The sequence below is a fragment of the Solanum lycopersicum genome, chromosome 2 (assembly GCF_036512215.1).
Source record: "Solanum lycopersicum chromosome 2, SLM_r2.1".
Lineage (NCBI taxonomy): Eukaryota > Viridiplantae > Streptophyta > Magnoliopsida > Solanales > Solanaceae > Solanum > Solanum lycopersicum.
The window spans coordinates 62,849,561-62,871,095 of record NC_090801.1 but is presented as its reverse complement, the minus strand read 5'-3'; the positions used below and the strand labels follow the sequence as shown (position 1 = coordinate 62,871,095).

The following is a 21,535-nucleotide window of genomic DNA, read 5'->3' as shown; positions in this document are numbered from 1 at the left end:
TTTTGACTCTTTTCCGTATTTTAACTTATGAAATTTAATTATTATTTTCAATTTTTAAAAGCTCAAACTAATAATACATAAAGCTAATGTATGCATTATTTTTCCTAAGACAGTCTACCAAGTGAGGTTGAGGCTCGGAAGTAAAGGATCGTCTTTGAACTTGAATGAAGAGGTTCACTTTTGCTTTTTCATTTTCCATCTCTATGGACCTTTATGTTTGGAAAGGAAGAGTGGAAATGAAAGACGAGACACAAAACTATTTTCAGCATCATGCTAAATTACAATTAGTGTGGCAAAAGCTCATGATTATGAGATAAATGAATCTTATGTTATGGTTTACAAAGGCAAGGGCAGATAAGAAATGGAAAATATGTATTATCAATGCGTACATGCTATGCAAAATTGATTTCCTCATAAAACTAGCTATTTCTTACAAGCCGACGAGAAAAACTCAAGAGGGAAGAAAGAATTGGCTAATAAATTTATGCTAACCATATGTGGATTTGCATTGTTTTTTGAGACCTGTACAGATGATTCTTAATGGAGGTAACATCACTTTCCACTACTCCACTTTTTGATGGGGAAGATGGTGACTTTTTTCCGAGGGGGGTGAAATCCACCCTCTGTTGGTCGCAACACTGAAATAGATGTTTCACGTTCATCACCCTTGTACTCCTTGTCGCCTGTTAAAGGTTTTAGCTCAAAGGTCCCTTTGGTAAAACCTCTAGCAACCTGGTTAATCACAGCTTACAAAATCAGCAAATACAGAAATAAAAGTGATATTTTGTTATGAGAATGGATAAAATGACTAAGCATACCTTTAGAAGAAGCCAAACTTTGAGAGAACTACTCAAGATTGCTAGCCTTGTCCTCTTTCCTGAAGTTAAATAGTTAGACATGTACTGATCTACCCTGAGAATAAATCTGGGCCAAGACTTGGGGTTTTCAGGGTCTGCCTTCAGATCCGTTGTGGACTGATCAACACAAGAAACAACAATCAGTTTTGGGGAAAGCGGTCATTATGTCAAATCATGTTGAACTATATTCAGAAAGATCCAAAAGAAGAGGAGGAAAAATGGAGACCAAGTGGTAAGAATGGATTAGCTTGCCAAAGACAAGATTTTGGATCAACCTTTTTGCAGCTTAACAGATAGTAAGGAATCCAAGAAGATAACCTTGCAAAGGCATCTCAAGATGCCGTTAGTTTACTTACTAGCAACCGGCAAATTTCACGTTCAATCTTAGAGTATGCAGTCGCTAAAGCTTCCACTCTCCCCGTACCATGGCAGCACATACATGGTTCACTGATCATGAATGTCACACTAGGTCGAACCTGTCAGGTATAAGATGAAACGACCAACCATGATTAATTAGATATTTCCACTAGTGTAGTTATGACAGAAATTCAGCACCAAATAACATACTCTTTTCCTGGTAATCTCCATAAGCCCATGTCTGGACAATTCAGACACCTTAACTGTTGATCGATCTCTCTCAACAGCCTTCTTGACCTCCTCATAGACCAATCTCTTATTTGCTGGAAAACAAAATAAAAGAAAAAACTTAGAAGAGGACTACATCTTCAAAATGTATTGACGATTTCAAGTTATCATCTTATAAATCATATGGCATGAGCTTAGTGTCTAATATAGTTTAGAGAGAGGCATAGTAGGATGGCACTGATTACGAAACTTTCAGTCTGATTACATGCCGGTTTTAGATGATGAACAGTAGGTGTTATGTACTACAAATAATGTCGTTTAGTTACCAAGCATTCGACAAGGTTAACTTCAATTTTAGATTTACATAGAAGACCATAATATAAATTTATGTCTCTTCTTTTTTCTTTCTTATTTTCAGTAGTAATCCCATTTAAACAAAATATTGTGCATCAATACCACATAAAGACCACACACATCATAATTTTAGAAGAACATTCAGTTCTGTGCTAAGAATTTAAAGGTTGAACTCATCAAATTTAGTCTTGGATCCGCCTGTGACACATACACACACATAGAGAGGAGGGGAAAGGGCGGAGAGAGGGTTGTTTACTTACAATCATCCAACATATCTATGAAATCCACCACAATAATGCCACCAATGTCTCTCAGCCTTATTTCCCTAGCAATCTGAGAATAATTTTCAGTATATACATAAATGACAACAATTATCAGATAAAATAAAAAATGGGAATCTGTCGCAAATAATAAACTTAACATATAGAAAGAAAACCAATGCAATACTATGTTGTCTTTATCAACAAAAAAGATCCAATGTAATCCTGTGTTGTCGTACATTTCAGTAACTAGCTCGGTTTCTCAGATAAAAGGTTCAAATCTAACCAGAAACACCCAATGAAACTAGAAGTGCAGTATTTCTTTGAATTCGAATGATGGATACTTGCTTATTTGGATTGGTTTCTGCTTCCTTCCTTCTTTAAAAATGTGTGTAATTCTGCAGCCCAGGCTGACTGCTAAATTGGATCAAATTAACGCGACTTAAATAGAGGTGCATAAAAGCAACCACAGATTATCCCCGTTGGTTTTGTCTAGTGGTAAGAGCACAATGTGTGATGTGTGGGTTAGACACGTGAAGAGATCGAACCTTCCTATGACAAAAGCGTGGTATTTAACTGAAGAAAGGTAGAGAGCGGGCACATTATCCACATACGCTCAGGGATGTCTTGGTTATCCCCTCCAAGAAAAAAAAATAGAGGTTTAGCACGTAATTCAGACATGCTATGTCCAAACCAATAGCAGATTAAAACGGCAACATGGACATGATACCCTGTGTAGTTTCTTTTTTTTAAAGAATTAATTCTCCATAGAAGGTGCATCAACAGAATATTCTTCTGTTCTGGGATCTGACAAGATACTACTAGGCTACAAATGAGGCCTTGTCTACCACAGGAAAAAAGAGAAGCAGTGTAGCTTGTCAAGAGACATATTTTAGTGTTGGATTGAAGTATTTCCATCAAACGCTAAGCATCTTCTAATTCATTAAAAAGGATCTTCTAAGCATATCCTAGTTTGTTTTCTGATAACCAACTTTCCCAGGTGTAGAAAGACTATGCTCTTGGAATACAATGTGTAATCAAAATAGATGCAGGTCTACATACCTGTCTAGCAGCTGCAAGGTTAACATTGAGAATAGCCATCTCTTGTGAAGTCCCTTGACCAAGCACACAATGTCCACCATTTACATCGATGGAGACTAAAGCCTCTGTCTGTTCGATCACTAAATAACCTCCATTATCAAGGGGAACCCTGCAAATTTTATAAATCAAAGGATTAAGGAGGAATATCAATGAAACATGAAACGTTTTGACTCACGAGAAGTTAAAATACATGTCATAAAAGACATAAAGCTAAAAGAAAGAAACAAAGTGATCTCCACCTTTTGCTGAGAATGTTGTTTATTTCTTCCTCAATGTTGTATTCATCAAACAGGGGAGTTCTTGTACCATGCAACTCAACTCTTTCACAAAGATTAGGTGCCATTTCTTGAAGATAGTTTGTAACCTGAACAGAGTCCAATATATCTATATTAAGGTACACCATAATTTTAAAAAAATTCCTCAACCAATTTTAGCCCACAGGTAGTGGAACACAAACCGCGACTATTTGGTGTATGACAGATCTCCAAAATAACTTTTGCAGAGTTGGAATAAAAGAGGACACAACAAGACGACAAAAGTTGTGGAACACTATGCCGCGACTATATGCTGAACTGTGTGAAGCGAAAGGAATCAGGACACTTAAAGTCAAAAAGGAAAATATTTGTAACTTAAAGCACAAATGCCCTTATAGTTTAAAGACGAAAATCAATGTCATCAGTTCTATTCATAAGAACGTAATGTACTGAGATACTAATTGCAGTGCTACTCATCATTGCACACACTGGGCGCTATTCTTAAACAAGCTAATTTTACTTCTTAAATGTTTCATTAACTTGGGTTTAATTTAATCCAAGATAATCTCATTCATAGCCAGTATATGCAAATCTTCATACCAAAAACCACTCACTATTGTAAAACCGCTTCCATGTGAAAAATCAACCTAGAGGAACATTAAAGCAAGAGAAAGACATGCAATCATGCTTGTAGGTCAAAAATCTTTTCATTCCATTGACTGATAACTGGCTAAGTCCATACCTCATGATATGTCCTTGGAGAATCAACCACCAAACTATTCACCTGAAAATCAGTGCTAGAGTAAGAAAGTAAAATTGTGTTTTCATGCTAATTTGAGAAAGCCCATGAACAGAAGTTGCCTAAAAAATAAAGAACTGAACAAATTATGAAGTAATGACCCGAGAATGAGCAGACCTTATCGCTAAAATAATCTTGAACAACAGAAAGTGTTTGGCCCATTGCCTGGTGAAGCATGACAGGAACTGCTCCATCAACACCTTCATCTGCGGCAAGAGCTGCAGACTTTGCATGCTCAATTATACTTTTCCAAGTTGAAAGCAACCCTTCCAAGTCCTTCTGCAATTCATTTAGTGAATGACCAGCTGCAACTGTCCTTACTGTAAGACCATATCCTTGAGGCTGTAAAGTTTTTGCAATGACCCTTAAACGTGTGCGCTCAACACCAGCAATCTTCTTTGAAATACCTATCGTGTTGCCGCGAGGAACTAAAACCTGGGAAGAGGAGAACCAATTAGATTGGGTTTTCTAATAATGGACTTTCAGCTGTAAGACACAGAATACATGATCATGAAACATGTAATACCCAGAATCTGCTCCTTAATTTCGGATAAGCAGTCAGTGTTGGGCCCTTCGTACCCAATCCTTCTTTAACAACTTGCACAATTATTTTAGTGCCTTTTCGGACCTGGACCCACTTGCTTTCATCTCTTTGTGAAATTCTCTTACCATTCATAGCACGCTCAATAGTTGGATTCTGCCCTCGGTACCCAATTCCACTGGATTCTTCTGGATATTTCTCTGAATGAGTTTCAAGCCCATGCTCAGTTACACTACCATTACAATTTTCTGCAAGGACTTCTAAAATATCACAAGCATCACCACTTTCATGGTCCCCAAACTCACTGTCCATGTATTCCATGGATTCATCCTCTATATCAGCATCATCAATCTCATCCGCATCCACTTCTTCTAAAGTGGATTTATTTCTAGGAAGACCTAGGTTCTCTTCAAGCATGTCAACAGAAGCACCATTAATTACCTTTTCCCTTGAATCATGACAAAATGGAGGGAAAACAAATGGTTCTCTGTTGGGCTTTATATCCATAAAGGAGGGTCTTGAAGTGCCAATATTTACAAATGCACCACCCATGTGTGGAGCTAATTTTGTAACTACTCCTAGATAAACACTATCGCACTGCACGTTATTTTTCACTGGTTCCAGCAGTAGTTCAACCAGTTTCTCATTTTCTAAAACAGCAATTCTTTGCACAGTACAAACCGAAGAGTTAATCAGAATAATTGTTGTGAAAGAGTCTTCCTTGGATATAGCATCACATTGATCAACATCCAACAGCTTCTCAGGTATTTGTTCATGTTGATTGCTAGATGAAGGTTGAGCTAACTGTTCGAGTTGATCGCTAAATGGAGGTTGAGCTTCATCCTTATTATCTGACTGTTCAACTTCAAAGTCATCAGGAGCCATCTCAGCATCAAAACTAGGAGATAACATACATGCTTGCAATAGCCAGGGCTCCTCTACATGGGCATATGTTGCGCACAAGGTTCCTGACGAAGCATCGTTAGAATTGACCTCATACTTGGACCATAAAGTCTCACTAAGTGTGGACTGATTTACGAATCCTGATTCTAAATTTTCACAGTCAAGACCCTCAACAATCTTGTTGTCACAAATGACATCACCAGAAGCATCAGACTCTGCCAAATGATGAAGAAGCAAGGAAGAATCGCATAGCCATGGCTCTTCAATGGTCAAAGGTTCAGTTGAAATACTTTTGCCACAGTCTGAAGTTGTATCAATCTCATCTGAGAAAAAACTATCCTCATCTATAAAATCACTAAAGACCTGCTTTAGGATGGAAGAATTGCTGTTCAAGCATTTCACAGTAACATTCCCATCTGCATTTCACTGGAAGCATTTAATATCCAAAAATAATTCATAAATTAGAAAACTACAACCGAGTATAACTGTCCAGAGAAATATTATCATAAAAGTAATACCTCTAGAGCGATCTGAAACGAATAGATGGATAGGTATAGACCTTTCTACAAGCCAGGATCCAAACATGCTGCCCAAAGGCATCCTTGTATGAGATTTAATCCATAAGTTCCTTGGGAAAAGTTTTCCTCTTTGTTTAGAAGGTACTGACACGGAGACATCATGCCTAGCTTTGCATAAAGCAACAGATGAAGTCCACATATCTCCCTTCACAGAAGAGTTGCAGCTCAAATGTCTTGAATGCAGTATCTGCTAAGACCAACATGAGCTCAGGCGCACTAGATAATGAACAAAGTATCTAGTAATTTCTCAAATCATTTACAGAAGATATAAACCTTGAGCTTAACATAGCTAGCTCTTGAGGTGATCCTTGTCTAAAACCATATAAGGAGATCAAGTACCTCATCCAAATCCGATGGGGAAAATCTAACACCCCCTCCCTCCCCTCGCATGCCCAGGACTGGGCATCTTGAGTGTGTGCAATATAATATGGGGATCCAATATCAGCTAAACTAAGAATTGTAGATTTGATATCAAACTCTATTAAATAGATTAGATTAGTTAGATATTATTCTATTCTTTTCCTTTTCAACAAGAATAGACATAGCTAAAAGGAAATTTTTGAAATTTTCTTTACCTATGACTATTTAAATGGTATACACTAGATTGAGATGGTTACCTTTGACGTCTCCCATAGGCTAGAGATTTCAGTACAAGACAAGAGAATAACCATCTCCAGAAATTGACCATCCACTGAATCAACTTCTCCAACTCAAGGCACCTCAAATGATACTTCCAATTCAACAAACAAAGTGCTTGAGAAATCATAATGTGCTGCATCAAGCAGCCATCATAAAACTTAACTACCAAGCGTGCGAACTGTTTCTGCAAACACAAGGAAAAAGAAAAGAACTCCAATAAGAACAGAGGATGCTAACTCAGCACAGTTAAATTACCCAAAAAACAGAAATATACTTCATCTTGCCCTTAACAAAAGACATACGTGACCCATGAATACACTAATTCATATCCTTCTTGATTTTGTCGTCAAAGAACTTAATTTTTAAATGACAGAAGTGGAGGGAATTCTTCTAAACCAACGAATGTAATATGCCAATAGCTTCAAATAAAGTATCCAATCACAATTGCATTCAAGAAAGAATCCCCAAACAATCTTTTCTTGAATTTCTACCGCCACCTACAACAGGCGGCCAGCCCTCAAGAAAATTGAAGAACCCCAGAGAAAAAGAATGAAGGGAAAGACAATATAAGCATTCAATAGCATAAACTCAGAAAAATTAAAACACAAGACTCGAAGGAAACCAAGCAGCAAGTTAATTCGCCCGAAAACTAAAGCCTTACAACTGATAGAGGAGAAGTTAAGATTACGGAATGAACGGGAAGTTGCAAATAGAAAGAGAGAAGATAAAGAAAACAACCTGATAGAGCTATTGAACAATAACGAAGAAGAAGAGAAACATATGTAAATTCCCAGTGTTATCTAGTACTACCTCGGACAGCAAAGAGAACGGCTAACTCTGGTTCTTGAAAGATAAGGAGCCACTCCTTCCTATTTTCTACGGGGGTTTTCAATTTCTCTTTTATTTTCCTTCCTTTCTTGCTTCCCCTTTTAAAAAAAAAAAGGATATATTGCAAGTCGATAATTATATTCGAAATAGGAATCAAATGAGATAATATATATAACACTAAAATTTGTTTCAAATTATAATGAAGATATCACATTATATATGAAAAAATAAATAGTAATTGTGTTTTTCTTGTTCGGTAAGATTTATATATATTTATTTATTTTAAAAAAATTTGAGATGGAGAAGTGAAAAAGGAATTATAATATAGAGAATTATATCATCGTCAATAACGTGAGAGTTTAAGTAATTAACTATCTAAGCTAAGAATATATCATTATTTTTCATTATTTGGTTGGTTGTACTAGGATTTAGGAGTTAGACTGACGATATATAAAAAATAAATAACTTAAATTAGAATAAGAAAATTTGAGACTACAATGAGTATGTTCTTGTTTTGAAACTTGAAAGATAAAGATTGCTAACAATAACAAATGTCATGTAATAATAATAAATCTTAAGATTGCTGTAACTTTTTTTTAGATAACGATAAAACACAAACTATTATCTTTTCTAGAGTTTAACATATTAATTATTCATTGTTTCATTTAATTACCTAAATTATCACTATTTTGTATTAGAACACATCGATTCTAAGTTGACCTTAAGGGCAAGACAAGAAAAATGCTTCTGAACCTTTTTCTCAATTGATCAAAGATTTAAATCAAAATTATAAAAAATCTTAATAACGTAATTGGTTAAGTACTTAAACTTTTACCTCTTAGGCGAGAATTCTCCATCTTCCTTCTCCCTACCCCAAATTGTATTTGAGAAATAAAAAAGAACCGAAGTTCTTAATTTCAACAAAAAATAATATATATATATATATATATATATATGTAAATCAAACTCAAACTCAAGAATAGACAGGAATTGCTTGGTGAAACAGCTGCATATGAACGTCCTTGCAAAATGGATATCATATACATACCATCAAACTCAAGAATTGACAGGAAATATATCTAACAAAGAAACAGAGTGATCCACTGAACAACCTTGTAAAAGGAATATCCAAGATTTATTACACCCAAATTTGTAAAGTCAACACAAAGGCAATAAGTGAACTCCACGAAATGACCTACTATAAATGAACCATTTTTAACATATCATTTGGTTTCTGTACTGTATACAATAATATTGGACTGGCACAAAATGTATCTGACTTCATGAACCTTGGATAATCTAGGTGCGACGAGATTTCTGGGACTTGAGAGACTCGAAGCGAGCAGTAAGTTTGTCGTAGTCAGGTAAATTGGGATGAACCCGAGGCACATGAGGTGCAGGACGGTTAGGGGCTCGATTGGTTCCTCTACTGAATTCGTGAGTTCCCATCTCTTCTTCACCATCTGATTCATCAAACTTGATACCTGAATGTACTGATGGAACATTGTAGCTGTGCCTTCTGTAGAACTTCCCACCATCAATATCAGTTGGTGGGCTGGGTTTATATGTCCCACTCGGCGGATCTTCCATCTCGATTTCCTCATCACAGTCTGAATCATCATACTGAACATTACGATTTGAGGATGGAACATTATAGCTATGTCTCCTGTCGAACTTCTGTGATCTTTTCATATCTAATGGCATCTCTTCACCAGCAGAACTATGAGAATTTTCGGAATTCCTGATGTTCTTACTACTCCAGTGCATATCATAAAGATCAACTATGGACTGAGAAGGTGGTGCCACTTCAATTTGCGAGAACTTGGGAGCCTGAGCACCAGAAATGAAAGGGATATTGTCAGCAGTTGCATTCTTCGGAGAGTAGTGACAACCAGCAGAAGATGCTTTTGCGTCTTTACTGGCTAGATATGCAGCTGCTTCAGCAGCTGCAATTGCTTGCTTGGCAGATTCAGCAGCTGCTTTAGCAGCTGAAGCTGGGTCATCAAATTTGGCAACTTCCGATTCTCCGTCATCTGAAGAGCTGTTAGTAATTGACCAACCAAGTCAAAACTTTTTTTTCTCAAAGAAAACAAAAGAAAAATCATGGTTTAATAGTAGGGCGGGAAACAAACTTTAACCTATCAATGAATACCTTCGGAGGTTGTTAGGCTCAGCAGGTTGCTTTGAGGCTGGCTTCAGGGGTAAGCTAGTGGCACTTACAAAGCCATTTGGTCCTTCCTGATCAAAGAGAATAGTTGCTAGTTAGATGGTCATCTAACACGTTAGGCATCATATTCAGATATAGATGGATTTGAGATAGAGACACACTATACGCTCTTCTGGTGGCTTGAGAAGCTCCATCTCTGAATCTGCGGTGTCCCATTCAACCTGGTATTCTTTGGCTATTTCTTTCATGATTTTTAGTTTGACTTCACCACTTGGAGTTTTCACAGAGAGCTTTTCAATGAGCTGTAGCAACAATTACCCACTTCTCTTAGACCCCTCTCCCAAGCACATAAATATAGATATATTTATTATGATAAAGAGAACCACAAGTTTCAAGAGAAGAAATATGATTACCGTCCGGTTTACACCAGCATTGGGTCGCAGGTCAGTCGCTGCTGAAACAAAATCTTTTCCATATTTCTTCTCAAAAACATCTTTGATTCCCATCAATTCTGGAATATCTGAGCACCTTGGGGCAGCGAAAATCAAACTTGATATCCCCTCTTTCAAATCAGCTGGACATTGCCTGCAACAGGCAGATAAATAGAAATCAAGGTTATTTGTGAGCTTTGTCTTCTAACCTTAAAAAAAATTAATAGCTTGAGACATCTTACTTTTGCTTTGCAATAATTGTTAACCTAGCCACAATAAGTTCACAGAAGAGCTCGAGGATCTCATTTGCTTGTAATATATTTTGTTCTCTTATTACATGTTCGACCTATAAAAAATGAAGCATGTGAGTGTTCTTTCCAAACGATTAGTAGAAAGAGACAACCCTAAGAAAAGTAACTTCTTAAGAAGGATCATGAGCAATAGAAGTAAGAAGATTCCACTTTAACTTGAAAAATATGTCATTCTAAAATCACATGTTGGTGTATCAAAATAGAAGAGGTTTATTGATATCCACCATTATAGACGTGAAAGATAACTTTCAACAAAATCTCTTGCCCAAAAGATAAACACACAATGTATTTCTGCCCCCTCATAGTGCATAATATTATGGGTCTTTTTAAGCAACTTCAAGATCACCCACAATGTCATGCCCAGTGTAATCCTACAAGTGAGGTCTGTGAGGTCTGGGGGAGGGTAGGATGTATGAGATCGTACCCATACATTTGTTGAGTAAAGTAGTTGTTTCCAATATACCCTCGACTTTGCATTAAATAGAAGAGTTATTTCATATCACATTGATTAGTCTAATCTTTAGGCACAACCAGAAAGAGGTATGGCAGAGGTATCTTGGCTCAAAATTAAGGTAGACATCCAGCATAGCTGTTAAAGCTTAGAGGAGGAGGGAAATTCAGTAACTAAATCCCATGGTATAAATTAAGAAGCAAAGAGGGTTTTAGCAAAAGCACATAATTTTAAAGTAAGCAAAGTGTTTCAGAATGAGAAAAATCATAACTACAATCAAGATACTTCAACGAGATTAAGTTAATCACAGCCTCCAGGTTTTGGTGAATAGCCCCAAAAGATCCTAAAAAGAAGTCAGCTCTATCCCCATGTAGAAACCCTATAATCTTGAAGCAAAGCAAAAATTGTATGTTTCAAGCTAAATGATTCACAAGGGTTTCAATACTAATTCTAAACAGCAACAGGAGAGAGCTAGCCACCATGACTCGGACTGACACCCCAAGCATGATATACCAAATTCCCCATTCCTACGATTTGATTTCGAGATTACATAAAAATTATTCCATTAATCCATCCATCAATCAATCAAACAAACAAGCCCCAACCCTAAATCAGAGGTTAAATACGAAAATGGAAAAAAAGTACCCTAATACGAGCAGTGGCATCCTGATGGGATTCAAGAAGCATAGCAATGTCTCTCCTCATTTGCCGCACAACCACCTCCCTCTTGTTTCTCAGCAATTTTATTCTCGCCACCGTCATTTTTGCCATTGTCTTGCTGCATACACACACAAAAAAAAATGTAAAAAAAAAAAGGATTGATTTTATTCAAAAAAGAAATAATATTGAAATTCACCATTTAGAAGAATTGAAGGTTCTGCAGAAGAGAGAAAGACCCATCTTCATGGCCTTCTTGCAGTGCTTGGTGGCAGCGTTTGCTACTGTCATTTTCTTGTTAAAAGAGAGAGAGAGAGTGAAGCGATGAGAAGAGTGTGTGTGAGAATGGTAGTGAAGAAGAGAACAGAGTTGTATGTGTAACGGTCGTTTCGTTTGGGACGACAACAAAAATATGATTATATCAAAAGTGGATGACGTGGCGGTATTTGTGGGCCCAGCTCGGAGCGACGACCGACATAGACAAAAGAGCCGTTGTTTTACTAACGACGTGGCGTTGGTTTGTAAGGGTCTTAGGGAGGATCCCATGTATATTCAAGATTTCGAACAGTGAACTTTGGACTTTTCTTCTCCTTTTCACATTGCTTTTTCTTCCCTACCTTTTTTCACACTACCGTCTTCACCATTAAGATACCATCAATATTTTAAATAAACGAAAATTATGATACGTTTATAAAATCAAATCTATATATTATAAATTGTTATTATTCTTCTATGAATTGAAAGAAAAATAATTTGATCAAAAAATTCAAACAATTTGGAAGATAAATTTCCGATTAAGTAATATTAGGTTAAGTAATATTCAATGACCTATGACACATATATTCATTATAATAATAAAAAAGAAAAAACAAAGCTGTTAACTTTTATATTTTTTTAAATTATTAAATAAAGTAATTATGTATACTCAAACTAGTATTTTTAAGAAAAAAAATTAACATTGAAAATAAGCGAACTTCCTGATTTTTACCAGTTAAACTTATTTGGAAATAATTTCACTCATGCTTTCTCTAAATTTTGAAGCAATCTCTAAAAATAGGTCAAACTTAAGATCATCATTGAATTATAAATAAAAAGTTAAGAAGTTTGCTTATACCCAACAATCTTAATTTTTTCTTTAAAATATTCGATAGGATACACTTAATTGTTCTATTTAATGGTTTTGAAAAAAAGTAAAAATAATTTTCTATTTTATTGTTTAATTATTATAATGAGTATATAATTTAAATAGATTTCAATTATAAATTATTATATAATACACATAATTAAATATTATTTAACTTAATTATACTTGACCAAATATCCCAATTTTGAACATCTTAAAGTTTGGTCCTATTTTTTTATTATTATTATTTTATTTTTTTATCTTAGAACTTTAGTTAAGTTTGGTCCTAAATTTGTAGTGGTTGAATATCAATTTCCTCTTGTTCATAAATTTCTACAGGTTATCTCAGTCTGATTCTTTAAATAGGTTTTAAACCCCAAAGCACCTTCTTTAGAAGGCTCTCTCGTGGGGTTTACTTAATGACTCAAGGCATATGCCGCTTAAAATTAATTGCATATTTTATTTGAATATCTTAATTTATCTTCATATTCATTAAACACTTTATTTTAAATACCTTGTTTATTCAAAAAGTTATTTATATATTTAACATAAAATATAGACATGTTAAAAAATGTGGACTACACTTCCTTTATGAGCGTGAATTTAGTAAAATCAATTTTTTTCTTCTTTTTTCATAACTTATATACCAAAATTAAGGAAAAAAGAAAAAATATATTTTTTGTAAAAAAGTAATCTTCTTCCCCAACCCAGTTCCCTGTGCCATTTTCATCCTTAATTTTTTTACACAGCAGACCACCCCACCTCTCTCTCTCTCATCCTCTGCAAATTCTTCTTTTTCTTTTTTTTTTAAATGTAGATTCACTCTGTCAAAATTTTGGTGAAGCTCCATTCAATCCGATGAAAAAATATGAATTGACTTTTTCGGGCAAAAGTTTATTATTATCTCTTGTAATTGTAATTGTAATTAATAATTTTTAATCGAAAAATGATAAAGATAATGAATGATTTTGATGATATCAAAATGGAAGAGAATGGTCGATTCAAGGGGGGGAGGGGGAAGATAGAGGTCGGATGATGATTTTCTAGGCTGCTGGCATCGGCGTCAGCGTCAGCGTCAATGGAAATTGGAAGGCCATGGAAATAGGTTCTGAAGAAGAAGAGAAGACAGGTGGAGAGGGTAATTCAAAATGATAAAATTTTATTTTTTTAATATTCATTTTAAATTATTTAAATAGAGTTTTTAAAAAATTTAGATCCATGACATATGTCATTCTTTTATTGGTATGTTTGTTATGTCGAGGAGTTCGAAACACACTCATATTTATTATCAATTTATTGTAATTTTGCGATAAATAGGTACAAATTTGTTAAGATTTAAGTGCTGGATAAGTACAAAGCTAAATTGAGATATTTAAATGAAATGTGTGAAAAACTTTAAAGGGTTGTCTATGACTTAAGTCTTTGTTAATAAACATCCCATTCGAGTTGTTAAAAAGATTCACTATCATTCTTGTTCTACAGATATCTTAGCATCATTGTTATAATATTAATTTGAACACATTATTATAACTAAATAAAAAGGAAGGGATTTTCACCCATTTAGTTACTACACCTGCAACAGATCAATTTAAGAAGCATCCAAAAAAAAAATTCACAAATTTCATACACAATGAGCAATTAGATCCATTAATTAATGGATTATATAGTACAGAATGAACATACACAAGAAAGGGCTAAAATCCCTTAATGGACTGAAATACTGAATGGGCCTACTCATATCATATCAGCCCATTGACAGCTACATGTTACTTGCACACACTCTTGGACTTCTTTGGGCCTCAAGTCCAAATAATAACTAATCTTGGCCAGAATTAGCACCTCTGCAAAATTTTGGCACTAATCTGTAAAACTGGAATAACACAAAAGACAAACAGAGAAAAAGATTAGGAAATTGGAAAACTTTGTCCATGTTTCTTAATCCTCTTCACCCTTAGCTGCTAATACTATACACAATATGTTCATCTACAGTACTCAATGACTAGAAATTCAATATCTATACATCACAGCTTCAATCATGCAAAAAAATACTTGAGCTGTTATGCATGATACCTCAATTTATCTACTGAGAGAAAGTATGTTGAGTAGAGACACCCTTGTCCGGATCAAAAGCTTGAACAACATTTCCAATCCATTTTCAAGATCCTCAATGCTACTCTCCAAATTCTCCAGATTCTTTTGTGCAAATTCAAAACTTTCCACTTCCTCTTCATGTCCAGAAACATGATCCAGCAAGCTGTTGAGTGCAGTGTCAACTTTCTCCAACTCAGTTAGCTTTTCCCTTTGCCCTTCACTGCCTACAACCCCTTTATGTACTAGCTTCGAAACCAATGACCATTTATTGGACTTTGGTTTCGAGGCTGGCACATAAAGAAACATCAGCAATGACTGGAAAGTAGAAATAGTTGTGAAACTGGCATCTTCAAGAACTCTTATTATAGCAGAGAGCTGAGAGTCTTTCATTGTGGCTGATGGGGTGTTATGTATCTGTTTCAGTATAGTAAGGGATTTTTCAATTTCCTTTTGAGCGTTTTTTCTTGAAGAAATATAAGCACTAACACTACCCTCAATAGTCAATAAATCATCTCCAGCTTTGCTTCTTCGAAGCGCGGATTGTAGTTCTCTCACGCTTTCTTTCAAACACATAACGGTATCCCTTGTATTGCTACAGATATCTATGAATCTCACTGATCTTTCCAGCAATTCCTTCACAAAATTGTCATCTTGATGCTGGAGAAGCGCCCTCTGAGTCATTGGCAACGCAAGGAGTTCCTCTATACACTCGTACAATTCTACAAGGCCGCTTGACAGGGCATTTTGGGTTTTTTCTTCTGCTTTTGGAGATAAAGGAGAAGATGATTCCCAAGTTTTGATTTTGTTCAAAACTTGCTCAATCTTGATTGTGCTGGGGTGTGATCTAGCAGGAAAACTAACACAACGGGTACGGTAAGAGTTATGAGAATGAGACCTTGGGGAAAGAGCAGCCATTGTTCGAATTGTTGAAAGGTTCATTTTTTTTTTCCTTTTACAAAACAGGTTATGTTCATGAATCATTCTTTAAGCTGGTTGTTTTATATATGCAAAATATCATGGAAGGAGACAAAAGTTGGGAGAAAAGAATAGTTAATTTGGAATTATGTGTCAATGTGATGTACATGTGAACAAAGTGTGGGTTTTTTAATTATTTTGTTATGGTTCTATCTGTCAGAGGCTTCAACCAACAAACAGGAGTACAACTTTAATACTTACATCAACTATAGTATAATGATAGGGATAGAGGCATATCTCTCTTATTTTTTATTTGAAGGATTTATTTGGTACAAGCTTAGATTTTTTAAGCTTAAGGGTGTGTTTGGTAGTACGAAAGAAAAATGTTTTCTCAGAAAAATAAGTGTTCTTTTACTATTTTTTTTTTTATGTTTGGTTAGTAAAATCAAAATATTAACTAAGAATATTTAAGTATGATCTAGACAAATATTATGATATCAGATCTAAATCTTATTTTGTAACACGGATCTTGACTCCTGTAACGACAACGACCCTAGACCTGAGAATGACCCAAGACACAACCCTAACCTTGAGCTCGACTTAGAACTTTATCCCCTTGACTAGACCTTGATCTAAACTTAACTTAGGCCTGACAACGAACATACGCGTGACCCGACTCATGACCTAATCTTGACCCAAGATTCGTCTCATGACATTGACTATACTTCTACCCCGATGCTAATACAAAACCTAATTTACTCTTGACTTCGACGTGAGACTTTACCCAAACTCCAACCCCAACCCTAGGCCCAACTACCAATTTACTCTTGACTTCGACGCGAAACTTTACCCAACTCCAACCCTAACCCTAGGCCCAACTCCCAATTTCTGGTCGGGACTTGATCCGAACTTCACTGGGGAGTCCCATCAAAATTAAACCCGGGACTCGCCCCACTCCCGATCATAATTCATAATTTGAAGCCAGATGTTTACGTAAAATCCGATAAAAATCATAAAAAAATTATAACTATAATCTTATTTAATTTTTAAATTATTATTTTTTCATAATTCTATCTGTCAAGACTTCACCAACAAACAAGAGAAAAACTTTCATACTTACATCAACTATAGTATAATGATAGGGATAGTGGCATATCTCTCTTCAATATTTTATTTATTTAAAGGATTTATGTAGTACAAACTTTAGATTTTTTTAAGCTTAATTTATTACTTTTCTCGAGCATCTAGGCCACCGCCAGCTCGGGCTTAACAAAGGTTCATTCATCCAGAAAAGTCGGTTGGCATAGAGAAAAATGGGTGTGGGCTCCCAAAATTTGTCTGGATTGGAAGTACTTTTGGATGGGACATTAAGTTAAAGCATAAATGTACAACCAAAGATTGAATTTAAGTTCATAGAGTGAGATCTAGAGAGACATACTAGTACTATATTGCTACATATGGTGGTTAAATCTTGTTTATGAGACAACTCATCAAGTTATAAGGTGGGTACTACATCTGTGCTCGTATGAGTATCATGTTATCTCAGTGTTCCCAGGTCCAAGCACTTACCCAAATAATGTTAATAGTATCAATTACGCGATTATGTTTGATTGAGAAAAATACTATTATATAAATTGAAATAAAAAAGATTTCATTTAATTTTAAAAAAAATTTTGGTTTAAGAAAGTAAAAAGGAATTTTTGAATTTTATGGTCAATATAATCTATCAGACTAAGCTTTAGTTTTGCAATTTTAATGATATCATGTTAAAAAATTATAATTAAAGAATCGTTAGATAAAAATAGACATATTTATTTTTAAGTAGACTAAAAAAAAAATTAAACATGAAATAAAGGAATACCATTTATATCACGTTTGGTTCTTTAATTCCTAGAGCTTCATTGCATTGACTTTGATTTTGTATGGACAAATTCGTGTGAGTACATACATATTCTTTTAGTCTCCAAAATGTAACGTAAAAAAGTTACATGAGAACTTATCATAGGTCATTAAACAATGATCCCAAGAGTTGCAAATTTTGTAAGAGCTAGAGACATGCATCGACATGAAAACTATAATAATTAATCATGGAAATAGAATATTTGAATATAAATAATCATGTTGGGTGAATAGAAGTTACTAGGATCATGATCATACTATTGCAAAATAGAAAAAATAAAGTATAAAAATAAGCATACAATGAAAGTTTAGGAGGTGGTGGCCACTCACTATACTTAGCTGTGGCTAGCTAGTAGTTGGGTTTGGACACACTCATTAAATGTCAAATGAGAGGGGCACTTGTCACAAACAATGAATTTGTGTATAGCTGTTTGGTAGTCCCTTTCTTAACTCCTCCATACCGTGTTGTTTTGGGCTACCTATCCACGTCTTAATAATTTAGATGGAAGCAGTAGCACTTCAATTGGTAGGGTTATTTATTTTATTTTCTTTCATTACCAACCATGACTATAGTTCATAACAATATACTGATAGTTGAAAAAAATATTTAAGCTTTCAATCTGTCTAAAAGTTAAAAAAAAATGAATATAAATCTAAACGCTAAATATTTAAATATAACTAAAGCAGGCTCCCATTTGCTTGCATTGAAATCCCAAATCTAGCAGATAAAAATATGAAATGTTTGCTTTGATGGCAAGGAAAGTTTTGAATAAGAGTAAATATAAAACACCTGGTGCAATGTTCAAGTGTATATTTTTGGTTTATTTTCCTCATATCAAGGAAATAGGGGATGAATATACTTTTTGAACATATTATATTTTCAGTGTACCATATCTGAGAGTGGTTATAATTTATTGTATCTGAAGATCCTCACAAAGTCCCATTTAGATTTCCCTCTAATTACTCTTTATCCAAGAGCTAATTATATGCATATGTAGTTAATTAGCAATCAACAAGTGTCCCGGAATCTTTACTTAGGTAGCTCAAAAGGTAGTATTATACTTCACCATTCATCATGGAATGACACGTTATAGTACCTTGTTGCATACATATATACATCTGAATAAACTATATTTTCTTGTAACTTTTGTTTGTTTAAAATTATTCTTTTGCAAAAAGTGGAAACTTTTGTTTGATGCATCCAAAAAGAAGTTGAAAATTATTCTTTTTGGCGTGGATATTATATAATACTAGCAATTAAGGATATGCTCCTATATATCTAGAAGATTCGTCATACACTTCTTTTGCACAAAAGTGAAAATTAACTTTAGATTGATGTATCCAAAAGTGTTACATGGATTTATGAGTGACAAATGAGTCATCTGAAGAAAAGTTTTATTCGTCTCCTACTTAAAGTGTCTCTTCAACACTCATCATGAGGGTGAGATATACATACGTAATACGTTCTTCTTTAACTTCCTAATTTGGCGTTGATACACACCTCTCTAAAAGTAATCAATCTTTTTCCATACATAACCTTTTTAAAGTAAAGGAAAAAACAATTCTTCATCAATTTATGTTTCATATCTGATCACACACCATTTTAGTCCAACCACTCCTTCTTAATCCAAACGAACCCTCGCCCACCCTAGCGGCTCATCCTCTCCGACCTAACGCTATCCGAAAATCGAAATGAGATATATAAAAATATTCTGATTGACTATTAATATTTCACATTGAACAAAAGGATGATTTTGATTCAATTCTCAAATTCAAAGGATTAATTTGGACGAAGCAATGATTGAATTAATTTTTTTAAAATAAAAAACTATATGTATTATTTCTTCAAAATGTATTATTTTAATTTTGTTCTTTTATTTTCTATTTATTATATATATATATAGTGTGTGTTTGGTAAGAAGGTTTCCAATTTTCTCATGTTTGGTTGGGACAAAATTTTTGGAAAATATTTTTCAAATCAACTCATTTTTCTCAAAATTAAGGAAAATGACTTTCCTTCAAACTTCAAAAATTAAGAAAAACATTTTCTAAAATTATCATCCAATTTTAAATTACATTTTTTTTTGGAAAAACAACAATTTTATTTTTAAAAAAATTCAATTTTAAAATTTTATTTTTTTTATCCGATCCTTGACCCCCACCCACACACCACCGGTCAGCCCTCTCCCCTCCCCGACCCCACCTCCTTCTCAAAAAAATAATTTTGCTTTTTAAAAATATTTTCAACTTCAAATTTTTATTTTTGAACTCTTACCCCCTCCTCCCTCCCTCCCCGGCCAGCCCCCTATCCACCCCAACCCCCCAAAAAAATTAATTTTGTTTTTTAAAAATGCTATAAAGTTTAAATTTTTATTTTTTCACTCCTCCCCCCTCCCCCCACCCCAAATAAAAATTGTTTTAAGAAATATTTTTAATTTCATAAATTATTTTTCACTCTACTAAAAATAAAAGATGTCTTTCAAAAAAAAAATTCATTCATAAATTAAACACTAAAATTATTTTAAAAAAATATTTTTTATTCACCGACAAAAAATAAAAAAATAAATTCAAAATCTACTTATTTTATAAAAAAACATTTTTCATCAAAAATATTTTCTCACTACCAAGCACACCCGTAGTACTTGTATGTTTTCTTATCGAAAGATACTCGCTCCTATTTTAAAATAGGTTTCATATACAACAATTTGAAGTATGCATTTGAAAATTTAAGAAGTCCAAAATATATACTTAAGCAATTTAAAAGGTCCAAATAACAATTAAAAGAGTTCTAATTCACTCTTATCTGACTATTAAGGGCCCGTTTGGATAGGCTTAATAAAAGCAGCTTTAAAAAAGTATTTTTGAAAGTGCTGAAACTTATTTTAAAAATAAGCAGATATGCGTTTGAATAAAGTGCTGAAGTTAAAAAAAAGTTGTTGATATGTTTGACAAATAAGTGCTGATAAACAACTTTTTAAATCAAAATGTCTGAAATACCCTTAAAAGCTGTTAACATAATAAAAGTTAATTAATTTATATTTTACAGCCATATATAATTATATTTTGCTATCATTCACATATTTCTTTCTCATCACAAATTATTTATAAGAGGGATATAAACTTATTATAGATTTTAAAGATATATAATTTGAATAGATCAAAGAACGATTTAAGATTTTATTTTAGTTTCATCCATAGGTAATAATAATTGTCTATCATTCACATATTTCTTTATTATCACAAATTATTTATAAGAGGAATATAAATTTTAATTTAAGTTCTACGTGCAACTTATTTTACATTTTAATAATATATAATTTGAATAGATCACTTGAAAGATTTAAGATTTTTTTTATTTTCATTCATTAGTAATAGTAATTGTCTATCATCCACACGTGAAAAAGGGAAAAATGGAAGAAAGAGATGTTAGAAATATGTGGGTAATTTGAAGATCGTATAAAAATATTAAGGGCAAAAAGGTAAAAATTTGGTCAACTTAAAAACAGCTAAGCTTAAAAAAAAAACACCCCTATCCCAACTTTTAACTTTTGACTTAAAATAAATTTTTTTAAACTTAAAAAATGTTATTTTGAGTATTGCCAAACAACTAAATAAGTTAAAAATCAACTTTTAAGTCAGTTTGACCAGCTATTAAAATATGTTGGAATCGGAAATAAAAGATAAGGTTAGAAAAAATCACCAACAACATTTTGACTATTTTCTATGAAAGATAAGAAGAACAAGAGACAATTAATTGTAAAATAAATCGGTCCTGAATGTAAATAATAACT

At 33.9% G+C, this 21,535-nt stretch overlaps 3 protein-coding genes across 9 annotated transcripts; all 3 read right to left on the bottom strand.

Moving 5' to 3' along the window:
- Nucleotides 1–259: 259 nt before the first annotated feature.
- On the bottom strand, nt 260–7,885 carry LOC100136876 (ribonuclease E). Of its 7 annotated transcripts, none has more exons than NM_001247551.2 (13): nt 7,610–7,741; nt 6,850–7,055; nt 6,173–6,419; nt 4,737–6,070; nt 4,328–4,645; nt 4,154–4,195; nt 3,397–3,521; nt 3,119–3,266; nt 2,057–2,129; nt 1,425–1,537; nt 1,214–1,333; nt 819–974; nt 260–732 (listed from the first exon to the last, which is right to left on the bottom strand). In NM_001247551.2, the coding sequence occupies exons 2-13, from the start codon at nt 6,901–6,903 to the stop codon at nt 553–555; spliced, it is 2,910 nt and encodes a 969-aa protein (NP_001234480.2). In that variant the 5' UTR covers nt 6,904–7,055; nt 7,610–7,741; the 3' UTR covers nt 260–552. The 7 variants fall into 7 exon arrangements, with proteins under 7 accessions (NP_001234480.2, XP_010315844.1, XP_010315842.1 ...); XM_010317542.4 differs by having other exon boundaries at nt 285–732; nt 7,682–7,885; XM_010317540.3 differs by having other exon boundaries at nt 285–732; nt 6,173–6,422; nt 7,682–7,836.
- An 892-nt stretch (nt 7,886–8,777) lies between these two features.
- LOC101250180 (uncharacterized) lies at nt 8,778–12,234 on the bottom strand. The gene is made up of 7 exons (XM_004232494.5): nt 11,916–12,234; nt 11,705–11,837; nt 10,540–10,643; nt 10,280–10,451; nt 10,028–10,168; nt 9,852–9,937; nt 8,778–9,740 (listed from the first exon to the last, which is right to left on the bottom strand). The coding sequence occupies exons 1-7, from the start codon at nt 12,005–12,007 to the stop codon at nt 8,999–9,001; spliced, it is 1,470 nt and encodes a 489-aa protein (XP_004232542.1). The 5' UTR covers nt 12,008–12,234; the 3' UTR covers nt 8,778–8,998.
- A 2,192-nt stretch (nt 12,235–14,426) lies between these two features.
- On the bottom strand, nt 14,427–16,060 carry LOC101250469 (uncharacterized). The gene is made up of 2 exons (XM_004232495.5): nt 14,910–16,060; nt 14,427–14,709 (listed from the first exon to the last, which is right to left on the bottom strand). Exon 1 carries the CDS (start codon nt 15,909–15,911, stop codon nt 14,916–14,918), a length of 996 nt encoding a protein of 331 aa, XP_004232543.1. The 5' UTR covers nt 15,912–16,060; the 3' UTR covers nt 14,427–14,709; nt 14,910–14,915.
- Between the last annotated feature and the right edge of the window lie 5,475 nt (nt 16,061–21,535).